The 19,816-nt window shown below is 43.8% G+C and overlaps 1 protein-coding gene across 1 annotated transcript; it reads left to right on the top strand.

Moving 5' to 3' along the window:
* The first annotated feature begins 11,466 nt into the window (after positions 1–11,466).
* Ptgdr (prostaglandin D2 receptor) lies at positions 11,467–18,736 on the top strand. The gene is made up of 2 exons (XM_038310716.1): positions 11,467–12,312; positions 18,503–18,736. The coding sequence occupies exons 1-2, from the start codon at positions 11,467–11,469 to the stop codon at positions 18,734–18,736; spliced, it is 1,080 nt and encodes a 359-aa protein (XP_038166644.1).
* The last annotated feature ends 1,080 nt before the right edge of the window (positions 18,737–19,816 follow it).

Raw genomic sequence — 19,816 nt, 5'->3', positions numbered from 1 at the left:
TAAACAAGCACCAGCTAAGGCCTGGAACTTGTAGATACCACTGATTCAAGACTCATGGCTGAAGGGCTGGAGAGTTAGCTCAATCGGTAAAGTGTGAGGGTGAGTGTGATCCCCAAAACCCATGTTTAAAAAATGTCATGTGTGGTGGTGCACACTTGTAATCCCAGTGTTAAAGAGAAAGGCAGATCTGTGGGGCCTGCTGGCTAGCCAGTCGAGCCTATTTTGTAAGTTTCAAACCAGTGAGACAGACAGACAGAGAGAGAGAGAGAGAGAGAGAGAGAGAGAGAGAGAGAGAGAGAGAGAGAGAGAGAGAGAGAGAAACATGCACGACTGTGCTTGTGATGTTAGATGAACACCAGTTGTTCCCCAACATCCATGTGTGTGTGAACATATACCCATGAACACACCCACACAGTTACACTGCATTAAAGAAAACAGGAAGGCTGCAAGCAGCTCTGACAGGGGGGATTAGGCAGCTTGTGCTAGAGTTTCAGTTCTCCCTAGCCCATCTCTGCCCGTCTCTGCCTATCCCATACTCCCGGAGACTGACCTAGAGGCTGTATAATAGGCTCTATTACCACAGACTCCCAGTTGGTTTAGGCCAATGGAAATGGTGGTGAGTTTGAGGTAGGGCAGAGGTCAGAATACTTAACCTCTCCTGCTCCCTCCTTTGTAGCTCCAGGTGGGCAGTGACTCTCAAAAGGCCACAGCTTCTTTCTGGAAGCTTCTTCCACAGCCATGACCACAGATCCAGCTCTACTCTTGAAATTTGCACTGACCACAATGTGCATGTCCAGCATTAAGAACGGCGTTGCCAGGGCCTGAGCGCTGCACTGTGTCTGTTGTTCTCCTTCCACATTCTTTAGAGTACCACATTAACTCTCCCTTCACCTCCCCACTTAGAGGTGGCCTCTCTCTCCTGCCACCGTTGACTAAATCCAGATCGCGTCCAGAGTACTCCCACATAGGATCAGTTCAAGACACAGGGGCAATGCCCGAAGAGCTTGCAAGTTAGGAGTGCCAGGGCTACTGACTAGTGGAGCATCTTTATCTGAATGTCCTCTGGGATCCCCAAATATATCAAATTGAAAACCAAATTCATTTTTGCCTTCCCATCACTGGTCTTTCTAGGCTTTCCTACTGCCCCAAAGAGTCTTTGTTTAAGTATTCACTATGTATAGACTGTTTCCTACACATCAGAGACTGTGTCTCAGTGGATGCTGCTGAGCTCTTCAGTCACTTTGTCATAGAAGCTTGGGCTTTCAAAACTATAAGCTGTGTATCTAGTCCGGCACAGTGGCTGATGCCCATAATTCCAACATGTGGCTGGTCAAGGTAGGAGGACTATTAACGAGTCCTAGACCCCTCTCCTGCTACATCAGTGAGTTCCAGGCCAGCCTAGGGCTATAGTGTGAGGTTGTCTCAAACAAACAAGCAAGACTCTACAGGTTTTAGAAAGTCATAGCTGTAAATGAGCTTGTCTGTCACAAGAGACTCATCCATTTCCAATTCCATTTCTGTCAACAGCAGCAATGGGAAAGGGGAACACAGAGCAGCCACTAGCTCACACGCACATGCCTGTGAGGCCTGAAAAGAGAAAAGGGCTAACCAACCCTTTGTCTCTCTTGGATGTGCCTTAGACAAGGCCTTAAGCAGCAGAACTGTAAGATGACTTCAGCTTCCACTCACTCCCTCAACCAAGCGAGGTAGCTTCACACAGACTGAAGCCCAAGCCCAGGGCAGCTCCATGGCTGAATGACGAAGGTGATCTCTACATTCCTAGACAAAGAAGGTTGAGTTAATCAAAGCTTCTGTATTTATATACAGCATCCAACATTTAATAAAATGTTATCAGACATAAAAAAGAGCAGCAAACTGAAACCTATTCCCGCATGACTCAGAGAAACCTGTCATAGACCTTAAGAGTAGCTGTGACCAAGATGTTTCAGAAAACATATTACAGAGTAGATATTTTCATAGGACAAGTGTAGTGTGTGTGTGTGTGTGTGTGTGTGAGAGAGAGAGAGAGAGAGAGAGAGAGAGAGAGAGAGAGAGAGAGAGAGAGAGAGAGAGAGCGCTCCATCAGTAAAGGGCTCGCTGTGTAAGCATGTGGACCTAAATTCTATCCTCCAGAACCTATGCTAAAAAGACAGATGGACAGCATATTCTTGTAGTCCCAGCAGCTTGCTGGCCAGCCAGTTTAGGCAAATCAACAAACTCCAGATTTAGAGACAGCCCCTGTCTCAAAACATAAGGTGAAGAGAAACAGAAGATATTAACACCAACCTCAGACCTCCACATGTACCCACACCCACACATATATATGCATACATGCACACAAGCATGCAAGCACATCAAAAAACTACAAACATAGTTCTAGAATTGTTACCATTTTGGATCTCTCTCTCTTTTTATCTATCACACACACACACACACACACACACACACACACACTCCAAGTCACCAAGTACGGATTGTGCAACAGCTACAAGGAGCAGAGAAGAGTCATGTATCTGACAGCATGGGGAGAAGCCTTTGAACAAAGCCATGGGAAAGAGCCTGAGGCTCCAGATTCTTGGTGCACCAGCCCTCCTGACCCTGGAGGGCAGCCCAGATCCCCACACAGCCCTAAACAGCACTCCTGCTGAAAATATGCAGAGCTTTGCCAGCTCTCTAAAACCCTGGGAATGGGAAAGGGACTTGCAAAGCATACCTTGGTACATGCAGACAACTGTTAAAGAATATGAAATCAAATTCATTAGCCCATGATGGAGTTCAGAAGACACAGGAAAAATTCCAATTATAATATCCAGAAGGAACTGATCCTTTGGATAAACAACCAGACAGGAAAAAAATTTTGGTGCATCAGGCATCCGGGGTGATCTGCTTCTCCTTCACTCCTTTGGCTCAGCTACTAAATCCTGTTTATTTGAAACTCGTGCTTTTATTTCAGACGATCTTCTTAAACTGCATTCTGGTCTTCTTAAGTGCCCATGGTTGCTGTTGAGTGGTTTTTAGTTGGCTTGTTTCCCTCTCATTGACTCTGGTGTGTTCAAGCTGTTTTTTCTATTCTTTCTCTCTAGTGATGCCTGGTCCTTTGGGCTGTCTGCTATTTCTCTTGTGTCCATTCTTAGGAACTTGTGGATCTAACCAGTCTGCTGCAGTTCTATACTCTGAGTCTTCAAGAAGGAAACTTCTCTGCTCCCTAGTTTTTTCTCTTGTTCTCCAGGGTTAGCAAGGTCTCACTGTTCTTCATTTCCTAAGAACTGAGTCACAGCATGTGCCCAACAGCTGACATTAATCTTCTCTCAAGGGTAAAAGATTCCCTGGGCCAAGAGAGCCCGGGCATGGCTGCTAATGGCTGCTTGCTCAGGGCTCTCTGGGGGACTCCTACTCACCATTTGGATCACAGGGAAGAGAGCCCTATCTACAACTTAGTTAGAGGGTGACTGGATGGGAAAACTGTTTCCATACTTAATCTCTCATCTCTAATTTGCACTTTTGACACCTGTCATCGGTCATCTCACAGTATACAAAAAATATACTCCTATTGTTTAGAGATTCTAAAGGTCTTAGATGCTCTTATGCCATAAATTGTACCCAAAACTATTAGAATAAAAGATGCTTCAAATACCTCATCATTTGAGAAATCATAATATTTTAGGAGATATCTATTGTAGCCAGAAGATGAAACCGACATCTATTTCTTACATAACGAACTGCCAGCAACGTTATTATTTTCTTTCCTATCTACAATGAACTAATTTGAAAGCATGAATCTATTAGTCTAATGGCTCAATCCCTTTGTGTACTCCATGGTACAAATTTAACAATGCTTGGGTTTGTAGTTACTGCGTTTGGTTTCTACTTCAGTGAATTGTTACTACTGACGAGCTTTGCAAAGCTGGTATGTTCTGATATAAAAGCATCAGAGGATTTGTATTAAAAGTACGATTATGGAACTCATGGTTGCTTTGAAGAACCTCTGGCATCATGTGAGCCTGCGTCACCAGGTGCTGTGTGGCAAAGCAACTTCCTTGCCCAACAGCCCTTCTTTCCTTTTAAAATCACACTCATTCATCTCTGCTTATTTGTTTGTGTGTGCACACGGTGAAGACAGAGCACGACTTGCTGGAGCTGACCCACAGTTTCTTCCTCAGTTGTTCTCCACTTCTTTACTGAGGCCAGATCTCTCATGGAACTAGAAGCTTGACATTTGACTTGTTGAGCTAGCCATCTTACCCTGAGGATCCTTTCTTTGCTTCCGGAGACTTGCATAGGATTACAGTCAGGCCATCACACCCTGTTTCTTTTAAATGTGGTTTCTGGGAATCCATCCAAACCCCGGTCCTCACACCTAGGTGGTAAACACTTTCTCCAGAGAGCTATCTTCCCAGCTTTGATGCACAAGCTTCATTCTGTTCCCAATATCTTGAAAATAGTGATTTCTAGGTTCTATTTAAATATTTAAACAGTAACCCTTTACACAGACTCTAAAAGTTAGACTACACTTTCTTTCTTTCTTTCTTTCTTTCTTTCTTTCTTTTTTTGGTTTATTTTTTCCCATCTTGAGAAGATTTACAAGAAAGGTGAAGGAAGGTGGGGCTCCAATTTTTGTGGTTTGAAAGGAATATTTTGCTTTAACCAGCACTGTAAGTGATATGTAGATAGATTTCTGGTTTCCTTGCATCTCTTGTACTTACTGTGTATTCTGTGCTTCTAGTTGATGAGAAGCAACTTAATGTTTTTGATTTCTTTCTTTTTCAAATCCAAAATCTACATTATCTGTAGTTCATCTGTTTAATGGTATTCGTGTTATATGTATACCATATAAGACCATCTGTTCCTATTATGTTAGTAATTTTAATGGTCTCATCTATTTTATATTTTGATATTTTGAATTTGCTATATATTTGGCATTACCTTTTCTTCTTCTTCTTTATTGTTATATATCCTTTTCCAATTTGTTAAGTTACTCTGGAGATTTTGACTTGCATTTTTGACCAGTGCTGACCACTAACACTAAAATCTTAAGACATCTTACCATGGAGCCTCCTTTCTTAACGCCACTCTCTACTCCCCCATGCCCATTTCCTTTTGTCAACCTCAGAACATGAACAGTTCTTGTCGAATTTGAAAAAGCATGCTTCTCAAGTTTTCTGTTTCCTTCCTTTAACACCCAGAATTACCCCTCTGCCTCTGGTGACTCATAGTTCCCGCAGTCGCACATCTCCTGCCATCTGATATCACCCTAATCTGCGCTCTTTAAGACTGTCAGTGACTTCCTGATGACAAATTTCATGAACTTTTCTCAGTCCTCATTTCTTCTGATCACTCTGCAAGACCTGAGCCATTTGGACAGTGGGAGACTCTACTAACTCTCCACTAACTAGCACTGCCCCATCCTTTCTTCCAAACACAGTCATAATTTTAGTTCAGGTGGTGTATGTCTAACTAAAGGCTCACCTTTCACAGCCTCCCTTGCAGAACAAATGCAAATTGACAAAGTCATACTCATTAGGCTAACCCCGCCCACTGTCACAGGTAAATGCAGTACAGTAACTTTAAACTCTCATCCTCATCAGCATGGCAAGATAGAGTTATTTGTTGTTGTTTGGGTTTAACATATGAGCAAAACGTGTCAGTAAGCATCCCACACCGTCATTCAGAGGCCCACAGTCTTTCCAGGTCCATCCTTTTCCAGGAGCTCAGGTGGTCTTGTCAAGTCAGGGAAGAGAAAAGGAAAGGAGACTAGACAACATAAGGGAGGCTAAAACTCAGCTCTACAATGGCACATAACTAAACAGGAGAGCAGAAAAGGTAGCTTATGTGGCAGGCTGAGATGAGGAGATTGGTCTGGTAAATGACAAGACAGTCCTTGCCATATGGCTACGTCACTCATCTAACCAGCTCTGGCCCAGCTAGATCAGCAGGCATGACTAGAACAAACCATAGACACTGGCCCCCAGCAGAGTACATTCCAGGGCACAAAATCTCACCAGATCTGTCCCCTCTGGTACAGACAAGCCTTTCTTCCTCCCTCTCTGCCATAACAGACACATGAGTCAACATTTCCCTTTTTTTCCTATTGTTGTCTTAACCCATGGGTTAATTTGTGCTGGACCATAATCCGAAGTAATTTCCCAATCACCACCTCCCATGAGCTTCTGCAGCTGGGAAGGTGAAGCCTGAGAACAGGGGGCCGAGATAAAAGAACAGGTTAGTTGTGTTTTCAAGTCCCCAACAAGAGGTGAAATTATAGTAATGTTTGTTGCTGCCCATAATGTTTTTCTAAAGAATTTCTTTAAAAGGTACAGACAAATAAAGATCCCTGTGTCTTGCTGTGTAGAGCAGCAACTCTCCTGTGAGTTAAATTCCTTCTGAGACTCTATGCCAAAACCTTTTTCTGACTGCCACCACCCTCTACCATGTTTATGGACTTGGCTAGAGGGTACGTTTTGGTTGATCCATTGGATAATAAGATACCACGTATTAACTTTCATCCTCCTCATATCTGTTCGTGTTCAAGATGATCACAGAAATAGGTCATTTCTCCTCCCCTCCACCTGCCTTAGTGATAACTATTCCTTCTTAAAATTGGGTGTTTACAACTTCTAATTGCTTATTCCCAAGTCGTTCCTGATGAAACTAAAGCATATAACTTTGAATAAATCATAAATTAGCATCAGCTAATATCATAGATACAGAAAACAGTTATTTGAATCTTCTTCTAGGGCTCCCTTCAGGTATACGAAATAATGCTGGGTCCTAGACTTGCATTTTCATACAATTTGTATTTATTTCATCTGAACTTTGCCTAATAGTTGCACAGATCTTTGCTTCTTAGAATAAGAGTCTCAAATTGTTTAAGACTCGGGAATAGGGTCTTTCAGGGCATGGAAAATTGTAGAAGACATCGTGCAGTCTTCATTCATTCAGTAACCATTCATTGAGACCCCATTGTTTGCCTCTCTGGGCCACAGAAGACAAATTAAAGGTAGACATAGCCCTTGAGAGACATCACCTAATATACAAACACATACATCATACAGTAAACACTGTGGGCTTTTGACAGAGTCCAAGTGTGGGTAACTTGTGTTTGGAACAAGACCAAAGAACTTCCGAGACAAATCGGAAGAGTCTTGAGTCATCAGAAGAGTAAACAAAGACTCAGAACCCCGCTACAGACAGTGAAATCAAAGCCCATAGTGTAGCCATGAAGCCAAGCTTTCAGTTGTTCAACAAAGGACTTTTACCAGAAGGTTCAAGTCCTGTTTCTTTGTCAGCCCAGCCTCTGTCCCTTCCATTCTCCAGGTGTTCATTGCAAAGTAAAGACACTGCACACCTTATCCTAATCGCCAGTTCAGAGTCTGCTCACCAGGAAGCACAACCAACCTCATCTGCTAACAGCTTCCTTAGAACCAGGACCAAACTGCTGACAGCTCAGTAATCTGTGGGGTTCCACAGCCTATGACTGGAACAAAATGAATGGTTCAGTCACATCCCAATCCTTAAGGTTTAAGATGGAAATTAAAATTATATTTTCTTACAGTACAGTGCCAAACACAGAGAACCCAATCTAGATTCACACAAGAACATAGAAGGTTAGGAAAATTGGCCAATACTACTCATATCTCAAAATCTCTAGAAAATTTAATTTCTCAATTTGAAAACAAAAAAGTATGTATATATAATAGTAGAGATTCTTACCAAACTGAAGGATTGACTAGTTGTGGAGGGTTGAAATATAAGAGACAAAGACATTATTAAACCACTAACAAATATTGCCAAACATGCCAAAATGATGTTGGGGCAGACTAAAGCATGTGATATTGACTAACCACAGAAACATGGGGATGGCATGTTTCTGACTGGTGGTGCTGTGGCTCCCAAGTTCTGGTCAGGTTATGGAAATCTCATGTTCACTTTCTCACTTCTCAATGTACAAAGTAGAAGCTTAGGACAAAAGATCCAAACCATAGGATGCCACCCTAGATTCATAATGTATTATTTATGTGAGTGCAAGCAGCTTGACTTTTCTCTGTGTCTTATTTTCCTTATCTGAAAATGAATAATGGGTGCTTCTGTGGTGTAGTTGGTAAGAATTTAAAAATTAACTAATATGACTTGTAGGGCCTTACAGAGCATGTGCTTAACATTCTATGAGCAGAGCAATTAACTGGGGAAATTTAAATAAATAAATAAACATCTGAAGCATAGAATGTACCCTCGGAATGTTTAATATACTTGGTTTGGATGCAGAAGTGTCAGAAGTGTTTTATCTTTCTAGGTGTTTCTAATGAAAAGAAATCTTATTATTGTGTGTACATGATGTTGGCAAGTATACCATGGTGGGCATGTGTCCGGAGGTCAGAGGACAGCTTTGTGGAGTCCATTCTCTCCTTCCACCTTTATGTGGGTTCCACAAATTAAGCCCATGTTTTCAGACTTGTCTTTACCTGTGGATCCATCTTTCCAGGTGTTCCTAAAGCTTGTTCAAGACAAATGATCCTTCGTTTCCAAGGAAATTGAGATCTAGAGATGACAGACTTCATCAGGAGCAAAGTTGAGACTCAGTCCTCACAGGAAACCTCCCAAGACCTTCCAGGTCACCAGCACTGGACCAGTCAGTCACAGGCTGCGTGAGATGTGTGTCTAGACAGTCTCCAATGTGAGATATTTCATTAAAAGTTCCTAAGACCACCAGAAGCTTGGCCCTGATTACCCTGAGAGCTGACACAAAAACTTACACGATTGTAAAGGTCACATGACATGTTTGCCTTCCCTTTCTTGTAAGGGCCTAAGAACCCACCTGGCCCTCTGCTATGCCTGGCAGGAGTAGGAGCTGAAAAAAGTACTTGATGCATGAACAAATGGTAGATTTTCATAGTTGTACAGTGATGTCATTTGATAGGATTTCCTAGGGACAGGATTGACGGCTCTGAAGTTGAGCTGAGGACAGAGTGGACAAGAGGAGAGCAGGCAGGAAAGGCTGCTGGAAACTCATGGTAAAGGCCAGCAGAAATGGCCAGGAGAAAACATGTAGCTTCCTTAATTGTACCCGTTTAAGCATTCAGTCCTTGAAGCACAGCACATGTAAATCGCATCAGGGAGCTGCAGCTCATATTTGGAGGTGCCTTTTAAAAAAATCATTCACATGATTGGGCTTTCTCCCTCTGCCCTGCACCTTTGGAGCAGAGAAAGCTATAGTTAAGGAAGCAACCATGAACTAAAGTGAGTGTTCTTCTGGAGATGCCAAGCAAGGCCTTCATTGGCAGGGTTCTTAAACTGAGTTTATTGGGTCTCCTCCAAATACCACAGTGGGACCTGAGGGAACGGTGTTTCTGAAGTTGATATAAATTATGCGTCTGAATAGAGAAGAGATCTCAGGCTTCATCAGATTCTCCTGTCGTTGGCCATAGAGCCTCCTTTTCCTCCCGCTCTGTCATACTCAAGTGGGACTCGTCTAAGTTCATTAGTGTTTGCTAGGAGGTAGAGTTGAGAGAGAAGACACATGATGTAGAGCTAACGCCATATAGAGCCTTCATAGAGTCCATGCACCCTGAAAGGCCTAGAGCAGTGGTTCTCAACCTTCCTAATACTGCAGCCCTTTAATGCAGTTCCTCATGTTGTGCTGACCCCCACAATCATAACATTATTTCTGCTGCTCCCTCATAACTGCAATTTTACTGTTGTTATGAATCATTCTGTGTTTTCTGATGGTCTTTGGGGATTGGGACCCACAGGTTGAGAACTGCTGGCTTAGAGGTTGTCCAGCACAGACAAGGGCTGACCCCATGCAAGGCCTTCTTAAAGTCAGTGCACCCTGAGAGACGTAGACTTGCGCAGCAGAGACAAGGCTCTCGAAGTTGGATTTTACTGTCGTTACTCTGTGTCACGTGCTTTATTGTTGTTTTTTTTCAGTTCCACAGCAATCCTATGAAGTAAAGAATTCCCTTACCCCACAGATAAGGACACTGAATCCCTGAGAGGCTGAAGCATTAAATCAGAATCCTAAAGGTCCTGCACAGTTCTCAAGCTTGGAATCAAGCTGTCCTGCAGCCTGAACTGCAGGCCAGGCTTTTATCTGCAGGCAGCTTCTCTGCCCACCATTCAGATTCCACACATGAAGCTCAGGGCCTGCCCTCTCCCTGAGCCTGTCCATCAGAACGGGCAGGGAGGGGGTGCTGCAAATGAAGGTCTTCATGCCAAGGCGTAATCTATGCACTTACATCATTTAGCCCAAATAGACCCTCTAAAATTCCACGGTGGACACCAGTTTCTGTCCCAAAATATGGAGTGTTAAATAAAGGAACCCCAAATAACACCCTCTCCTGTTTCACTGCCAGAAAGGAAGAATTATTCTCCAGTAGTCACAGGACAGAAGACTGGGAATGCTCTAAAACAAGGCTAATACGTTACGGTTTCAAAATTCATGCAAAAATTCTCAGCCACCTATCAGCATCAAAACAAACAAACAAAAACCATTGCTTCCCCGGCACCAATAAAAGTGTGGCAACTTCGTGTACCAAGGACACCCCAGGCACACTATCTTGGCCTTCCTTCTTCAAAGGCACCAGCCAACCAGGACAGATGCTACTGTTGAAGAAACCGAGTCATCCCACGTCACACAGCCAGTAACAGCAGACCCGGGGCTTGAACCCAGGCCTGATGACAGCATCACAGCTCTTAACCATATTCCTGTCCCCCTGGCTACACAGTCAAAGTGGTTTCTGCCGCCTGCTCAGTATCACCTCTTGTCTTGGTTGTCCGTGGGCAGAAAAAGCTGGTCCGGAAATTTTGTCACCCTCTTGGGGAAAGGAGCCATGGAAGGGACAGGTGGACTCAGCAAACACCTGATTCCTGGCTATCTGCCACTCTCTCCCTTGCTAACCTATCTCCTGACTTTCCAAGGCCCTGTTTCCTTACCTCATGGTCATTTCCCACATTGTGGGGCTCTAAAAGAGAATCAGAACCAAATTTCAGGAGTGGTGCAAATGTTAGTTATTTAAACTGATTTGAGAAAAGTAGATTATAGTCCTTCCTCAAACTCCAGGCTTGGTCGGCTGCAGAGTTCATGGCCACCACCAGTTCTTCTGCTTCCCCGCTCCCCATTTACTCCTCCTCAGTTTCTTCTCTGTGTCTGCAGTTCTCAGGCCTCGGGTGCTCACATTCTGGCGAGTTTCCGCGTTCCTTCGACTCTGGATACAGAGTCTGCCTCTCCTCCCAGTCCTCTGCTTTTAGCAGAGCTGCTCCAACAGGGACACTGACAACAGCGTCCCGCCCTCCTTGAGGGGTGTGACCCAGGAGCTTAGATAGGAGTGCGGACTGCGAGCAACACCCAGCCTCCCGCTGGTCTTTCTCTGTTGTACCCTCTCTGTGCCCCAGCGGCGTCCAGAGCGGCCCGGGGCTCCTCCACACCTGGCCTGGGCCACAGCTCCCCTCCAGCCGGACGCTTCAAGAGCCATGAACGTGTCCTTCTATCGCTGTCACGCATCCCCCTGGGTGGAAAATGGCTCCTCCGCGACCATGGGCAGCATGCTCTTCGGCGCCGGGCTGCTGGGGAACCTGCTGGCGCTGGTGCTTCTGACGCGCTCGGGACTCGGGTCCTGCGGACCACGGCCGCTGCGCACGCCACCTTCGGTCTTCTACGTACTAGTGTGTGGCTTGACAGTCACCGACTTGCTGGGCAAGTGTCTGGTCAGCCCGGTGGTTCTGGCTGCCTACGCGCAAAACCGAAGCCTACAGGAACTGCTGCCTACAGCGGGCAATCAGTTATGTCAAGCCTTTGCTTTCATCATGTCCTTCTTTGGGCTAGCCTCGACGTTACAGCTGCTGGCTATGGCGCTGGAGTGCTGGCTATCTCTGGGACACCCCTTCTTCTACCAAAGGCACATTACCCTGCGCCGGGGAGTGCTAGTGGCGCCATTAGTGGGAGCCTTCTGCTTGGTTTTCTGCGCACTTCCCTTTGCCGGCTTTGGGAAGTTTGTGCAGTACTGCCCTGGTACCTGGTGCTTCATCCAGATGGTCCACGAGAAGCGCTCGCTATCGGTTCTCGGTTTCTCTGTGCTCTACTCCAGCCTCATGGCGCTACTGGTCCTTGCTACCGTGCTGTGCAACCTGGGCGCCATGCACAACCTCTATACCATGCACCGGCGCCTGAGGCGCCACACTCGCTGCTGCCCAAGAGATCGCACCCGACCAGGCTCTGGTCAAGGTCTGGGGTCCCTGCATCCCCTGGAGGAGTTGGACCACCTCTTGCTGCTGGCTCTGATGACAGTGCTGTTCACTATGTGTTCCCTACCTTTAATTGTGAGTTGCTGGGCAAGGAAGTTCTGGAAACTGGTCTTCTCAGGCCCCGGCCAGATGGAAAGGTGGGGGTGGGATGGATGCTGCTCTAGCTCCAGGAGCTGCATCCAGTGTCGGATGCAGGGCAGTTGATTCTGGCCTCAACTCTCCAGGGGAGTGAACCTCCACAGACCTAAGATATGACCACCCCCCTTTTGTAGAGGGAGAAGAGGGAATGTCAGACAAAGGATGTTCCAAAGACAAACAGGTGTTGTCTCCTGAACTCAGCAAAACCTTTTCCAATTGGCAGATGCCCCCTCCTCTCTGCTCCTGTCCGATGAGGTCTCTTGTGAGCCAAAGACCTTAGTCCTCTATTCCCCGACCCCCGCACCAGCTATGCAATATTTTATTTTGTTAGATCCACCCTCTAATTTAGACGTCTTGGAAAGGGACTTGTCTGGGAGTTCCTCTCTGGACTTTGGCATAGAAGAGAAGGAAAGGGATTAGTTCATCCTGAGTGGCTTACAGAAGTGAGCAATAAACACAGATTTAGTTCTGAAAAACTCTAGGCTTGTGGCTGCTGCTGTACTGCCCCCCCAGGGGGTGTGGTGACAGCAGAGGCCGCGATGTTACAGGTGGCCCCTTGTTTCCTTGTCTGTCTTGATGAGTTTTGTTTCTATCTTGGCCAGTGAGATAGCAAAGAATCCCATTAACTTGGATTCCAAATTACAAGGAGAAGATGGCAGAGGCTGAATGATGCAGAAGCTGCTGTTCCCAGATTGGCACTTCCCAGATGGAAAGGAATGATTGTCATCAGTTTGATGACAGACACCAAAAACTTAGAACCCCAATTAAGCTCACCACTACTCAAATTATTAAAAAGAATGAAATTCTTCATATTAGATACATACTCTAAAGTTGTACCCAGTTATTGCTTATTGCATCTTTAATTTCATCTGCTTCATGTGGCAGCTTGTGTTTATCTGGGGATATGACTCCCTCTCCTGGCTCCAGAGGCACTAGGCACACATGTGGTACACAGACATACATGCAAACACAAGACCCATACACATAGAATAATAAATAAAAATTGTGGGATATGTTTGTTTTCTGGTTGTGTTAGTATCATGTCTGAACATGCATTATTTTGCATATTGGTCTATAAAACCTGAATCATTTATTCTCCAGCCCTTTACCAATAAAAAATAAATAAATAAAAAAACTCCAGACCAGTAGTTGGAGCTTACTTATGCTGTAATGAAAGCAAAGAATAGCTAAATCCATGAGAATTGGAAGCAGCAATTGGATGCTTCAATATGAATAACTCAGAAAACAGTGTGAACCAATGGAACAAACACAGCCTTTGGACACATCTCTAAGGAGATCCATATCTCCTTACGGAATTGTGAGAATTAAAGGAACTGATATATTTGAAGACACTTTGGTAAAAACAATTTGTAAAGTTCCGGATAAGTGTAAGCCAGACAGCATTCCTCTCAGGAACGATCATTTCCTAGAAAGACTAGGGGATTGCTCAATGGCTGTTGGTCTGGGTCAAGTTTCAGCACTCACTGGCTATGGTAGTTGCTTATTTACTGGCTGTCCTCATCTGTTGAGGGATAACCACACTAGTTCTGTGGGGTTGGCAAAGGTTAAAAATCACATACACACACACACACACACACACACACACCTATACAAGTACAGGCATGTGCATTCCATGATGCACACTTGGAGACCAGAAGGCAAGCTCAGACGTTGATCTTTACCGGACATCCTGATTGACACAGGGTCTCTTTATTTACTGGTGTGTATACCAGACTAGCTGGCCAGCAGCCTCCTATCTTTCTGTGTTTCTGTTGCTGTGATAAACACCAAGACAAAAAGCATTTATTTCAACTTACAGTTCCACATCACAGTCAATTGGAGGAAGTCAAGGCAGGAACTCCAGGCAGGAACCTGGAGACAGGCACTAAAGTAGAAACCATGGAGGAGCATTGCTCACTGGCCTGTGCTTCATGACTTTCTTGACCTGCTTTCTTATATTCCTGCCCGGGGTGGTACCACCCACAAGGGGCTGGGCCTTCCCCTATTAATCCCTAATTAAGAAATGCCCTGCAGGTTTGCCTACAGCCCCAGGCATTCTCCCAGCTGAGGTTTCCTCTTCTCAGATGAACTAGCTTCTGTCAGGTTGACAAAAACCCAACCAGGACATCCTGGGAGCACTAGGATTACAGATTTGCCTTGCCATCAGCTTTATGGGATCTAGAGATTCAAACTTTGATACCCAAGCTTTCACAGCAGGGCTTTTACCCACTGAGCCAATTCCCTAGCCCATGCTGAGCATTCTTGAGCAGAAAATCCAAAATGCTTCACAATGTAAATATTTTGAACGTGAATGCCACGCTGCAAGTGGAAACTCCCACAGCTGACTTTAAGTGATAGGCTGGAATCCAGACAGTGTGCCTGACTCCGACTACAGGTGATTTCAAGTGATAGGCTGGAATCCAGACAGTGTGCCTGTTTCAGCCTACAAGTGTGGGGGACAAGCATCTCATGAAAATGGTGGCTGTGGAGGGCTGTGTTCTGCAACAGTGTCCTGTGGGATGTACATATTCCACATTCTGGGGGGAAACAAAAACTTATCTAGCCCCAAACAATTTGTGTGTGGGTGTGGGTGTGTGGGGTGTGTGTGCCAGCACCACAGAACCCAGTGCCTCGCCTCAGTATTGTTACTAATTTTGGTTCTCATTTATTATTTCCTGGTGACTATAGCAAATTAATCAGGAAGTATAATCTCCTCAAGAGATGGCGTGGTAGTCTAAGGCAGCAGTTCTCAAAATTTTTATGGTCTAGGGACTTCTTAATACCCTTAAAAATTACTAAGGACCCATACAACTTGTACTTAAATGGATAGTGTCTGAATCTGTATCAATAACATTATATAGTAAACCTAGGAGTTGCAGGGTGTTGAGGAGATGGCTTAGTTGGTAAAGTGCTTGTCACACAAATGTGAAGACCTGAGTTCAAATCCCCAACAACCATGTAAAATACCACCAAGTTGGCCACAGAAACATCTTCTCAATGACTCCTAAACTCATATAAGGACACTCCTTCAAATGAATGCTCTTTTACATTTAAAAATATTTTATTTTTTAATGATGTGTATATGGGCAGTGGTGCGTGCACATGATTTCCGCAGAAGCCAGAAAAGGGCATCGGAACTCTTGAAGCTGGGGTCCCTGGCAGTTGTAACCCATCCCACATGGGTGCTCCAACTGGACTTGAGTTCTCTGAAAGAGCAGTAAGTACTCTTAGCCTCTGAGCCTTCTCTCCAGCCTCCATGTGGATGCTTTTAATGTAAATTAAGTGGGTGTAAAATTGCCAGTTATAGAATAATTCACCTCTAATAGCAACTACAAGGGCCTAAATAATAATACCAGATTACTCACCTAGGATTCGTGTGAAGTTCTGGGTTCAACCCAAGCAGTGCATAAAAAAAATATGTAAAATAAGAGATAACCTAGTAGAATTGACATGGATAAGTACTGCATAGAAAGAAAATAGTTTAGTCTGGCAAGATGGTCCAGCAGGTAAAGGCGCTTGATGCCAAACCTGATGACCTCAGTTCTAGTCCCAGAACACGTGTGACAGAAGGAGAGAACCAGCTCCCACAAGTTAGCCTCTGACTTTCACATGTACACTATGGTGCCACAATCCTAAACATGCAAAATAAATATTTTTTAATTTAAAAGGATAAAATGGTTTGTTTTAATTATACAACTATCATTCATTACCAAACGTTCTTGCATGGTTGGAATTTTGGTTGAAGTTACATTCCATCAAACTCCTCTCTGAGGAGAAAACTAACAAACATGAAACACATGTGAACTGTTTGTTTTTAAATTAACCTAAGCTTGTGGTCCGTGTCATAGCCATATATAGCATGTATACATAGCATGTACCTGATACCTACCTCATCTGACACACTCTGTAACTCAGTGAGATACAAAATGAGGAAAACATCCTGGTGCAGGCACATGTTACAAGGGAAGGATAATAATTAAGGTTAAAGGAGAGTGTAGCAGAGGAAATGGGCAACTCCTAGTTAGGAAAGTAATATGCTGTTGTGGGATCCTCCTATGTATGCTGTGAATCTGTTTTGTTATCATTGGTTAATAAAGAAGCTGCTTTGGCCTATGGCAGGGCAGAGTAAAGCCAGGCTGGAAGAGACATAGAGAGAGTGGCTTACTGGTAAGGGTTCAGCATCTGTCTCCTGCAGCTACATGGCATCTCTCCTTGACTCCACCTACTCTCTATAGATATCTCTTCCAGCCTGGCTATCTCCTACCCTGCCATATGTCAAAGCAGCTTCTTTATTAACCAATGGCAATAAAGCATATTCACAGCATACAGAGTAGAATCCCACATTTTTACACAAGCTAATTGTCCAGTGTTTATTATATAGCAGACCTATTCCTGAAGCTCTCTTCACACCCTTTCATTCCACTGTCAGAAGAATCCTGGAAAGCAGGCACAACAACCTTTTTTATAAAAATAAGAAAACCACATCTTCCCTGAAGTCACACATCTGAAGAGAGGACTCCAACCCGGGCATATAGACCTTTAGCCAGTGGCTCAAAGAGACTCCAAAAATGTGTCATATTTGAAGTCAGTTTGAAGGACATCATTGTTTGGCTGTTTAATCCATTTCCAGGCTTGTAAAATGGAGATAATGACTGTTTTTACTCATAAGACTTTTCTAGGAAGAAAATTAAAATCTCAAAAGACATAGAACAATGCCAGGGAATTGAAGGCTCTAAGTGGTCACCAACCATTGTTACTACTGTTGGCATTATGAAGCAAGAATGAGGAGAGATGGGGCTGGAGAGATGGCTCAGAGGTTAAGAGCACTGGCTGCTCTTCCAGAGGTCCTGAGTTCCCAGCAACCACATGGTGGTTCACAACCATCTGTAATGGGATCTGGTGCCTCTTCTGGCAGAACACTGTATACTTAATAAATAAAATCTTTAAATAAGTGAGGAGAGACTCCATATATCAGTAACAGATGAGTCCAATGTAAGGCATCTTCCATATGCACAGGACTGAAGTAGCCATGACCACTGAAATGTTATAGAGAAGGGAGTCAAAAGCTGAGGAGATTGATTCTAGGAGTGTGCATCTTCTCTAAGAGATTCTTGGGTGGCCTTGAGTTCTTAGCCACAGTTTCCCCTACTAATACTGGATTTAAGTAGTTTCTGTTCCATTAGCATCAGTTTGTTTCATTATAGATTTAGAATCTCAGTAGGCATGGGAAATCTAATGCCAAAAGAAAAGGCCTCAGAAGGGTGGTCTGGGATTGTGCTGATTTAGGCAGTAATGTGACCTAAATGGCAGGGAGAGTCATGATTTGAGGCACTTTGCAGAGCTCTGAGAGAACCACAGAGACCCAAGGAAAGATCAAAGCATAGGAAATGGCTGGGCACAGGTAAGAAGGTATCTATCTTTGGGCATGCCCCCTCCCCCATCTTATATAGAATCTATCTTAATAAAAGGAATAATTTATAACTGGTTGACAGGGGTGCACACTTTTAATTCCAGCACTCAGGAGGCACAGGCAGGCAGATCTCTGTGGTTTGAAACCAGGCTGTTCTACAAAGAGAGTTCCAGGATAGCCAGAGCTACTCAGAGAAACCCTGTATAAAAAAAAAAAAAAAAGTACATAAACAGTTTACATGAAGTGACCAGTTCTTTAGTTCTTTCATCTGGTCACCTCATGTCTTTTTATCATCATAGTTTCTGTCCTTTTACTTCTGTTCAAAGTTCCGTTTCTTGGTGTGCCCATACGTGCAACAATTACTTCTAAATAAACTAATAAGAGTGGACAGACAGCTGGAAGCTAAATAAAGTATTCATGTAAAGACACTAGTTAAAGATCCTGTGTGTGGAAGCCTGGTGGTGTCTTCATAATCTGACAGCATCCTGAAAAACCAAGAGCAGAATTCAGAACAACCTTGAGAGAGTCAGTCAGATGGATGTCCCAGATGACCTCAGTTTACCCACTTCTCAGTTTCCTCACCCACATCTACCGGTTGTTGTGTGACAATTCCAGGCTAAGATAAGAAAAGTAAGGGGATTCGTTCCTTCCATCAGCCTTCTATGTCCTTATCTGTGTAAAGGTTTTGGGTTTTTGTTTGTTTTTCTCCCCCCACAGTATCGTGCTTACTATGGAGCCTTTAAACTTGTCCACACAATTGAAGGAGACTCAGAAGACCTCCAGGCCCTGCGTTTTCTGTCTGTGATTTCAATCGTGGACCCCTGGATTTTCATCATTTTCAGGACTTCAGTATTCCGGATGTTACTTCACAAGATTTTCGTAAGACCTCTGAGCTACAGAAACTGGCACAGCCATTCCTGCCCAAAATCTAAGATGGAATCGGCTTTGTGAGGGCTCTGCAGCTCTGGTAAAAAGAGAATATACCAAACACTCAAAGAACCTTGATTGGAAAAAAACCCTACAATTTAAATCCTTAAAATTATCTCCCATGGGGAGCTGGAGAGATGGCTCAGCACCTAAGAGCATGTACTTCTCTTCCAGGGGACCTGGGTTTGATTCCCAGCACCTATTCAGAGGGCTCACAACTGTCTGTAGCTCCAGCTCTAGGGGAGTCTGATGCCTCTGGCCTCCCTGGGCACCTGCACTCATGTGCATATAACCACACACAGACACAAGCACACACAGAGAGAGACACAGACACACATACTATTAAAAATAATAAAAGTAAATTTACAAATATCTCCCAAAACTAAAACATGTATTTTCAGAAGTATCTAATTTAACAATATGTTGTCAATTTGTATCCATAAACCATATTTTGGTCCAGTTTAAAATGTACTAATAACAACAATTCAAATGTGCATGTTGTAAACAATGTTAAAATTGTTATAGCAATGACATTAATTGTTCCAACATTTGTATCTGGTGACCCTAAATTTTTAGAGACCTATGAATTTTTATTTAAATACAGTAGAAACATCACTGTCTGTTTATAATTATGTGGTAGGTATTCTTAAACAAGCCTAGCAACAGCTCACACTGTTTTTTTTCCAGTTAAAACTTATTTTATATCATAATTGCTCTTGTTTTTTTTTTATTTTGTTTGGTTCTGGTTTTTGTTTTTGTGAAATGACCTAAGAATAATCTGAATTATAGATGCTGTTCAGAAAAGTGAGTCGGGAAACCCGAACAGGCCAGGCATTTGGGGAGACCTCAGGGAGCTCACTGGCCTCTGATGAAGATGTACAACTCTTGTGAAGTATGTATGAGGCAAGATGTAACTAAAACCCATTCGACTCAAAATGGAAAAAAGAAAACTGATCGTCGGAAGTCCGGTCTCTTGTAGATGGAGGCAGAGATGTCAGTGGGAATCAATAATGTAGGTATTGACTCTAAATTTTTCAATTCGTGAAAACTCATTGATGGATTCTTTGGAAAAAAAGGTCTGTTTCTTGGAAAAACACTGGCGTG

Source organism: Arvicola amphibius, chromosome 13 (genome assembly GCF_903992535.2).
Source record: "Arvicola amphibius chromosome 13, mArvAmp1.2, whole genome shotgun sequence".
In the NCBI taxonomy this organism is placed as follows: domain Eukaryota; kingdom Metazoa; phylum Chordata; class Mammalia; order Rodentia; family Cricetidae; genus Arvicola; species Arvicola amphibius.
This window is presented reverse-complemented; position numbering and strand designations above follow the sequence as displayed.

Coding starts and splice junctions, on each gene's coding strand:
- Ptgdr (XM_038310716.1), top strand. CDS start 11,467: ATGAACGTGTCCTTCTATCGCTGTCACGCATCCCCCTGGGTGGAAAAT. Junction 12,313..18,502: donor TGTGTTCCCTACCTTTAATT/GTGAGTTGCTGG, acceptor CTCCCCCCACAG/TATCGTGCTTACTATGGAGC.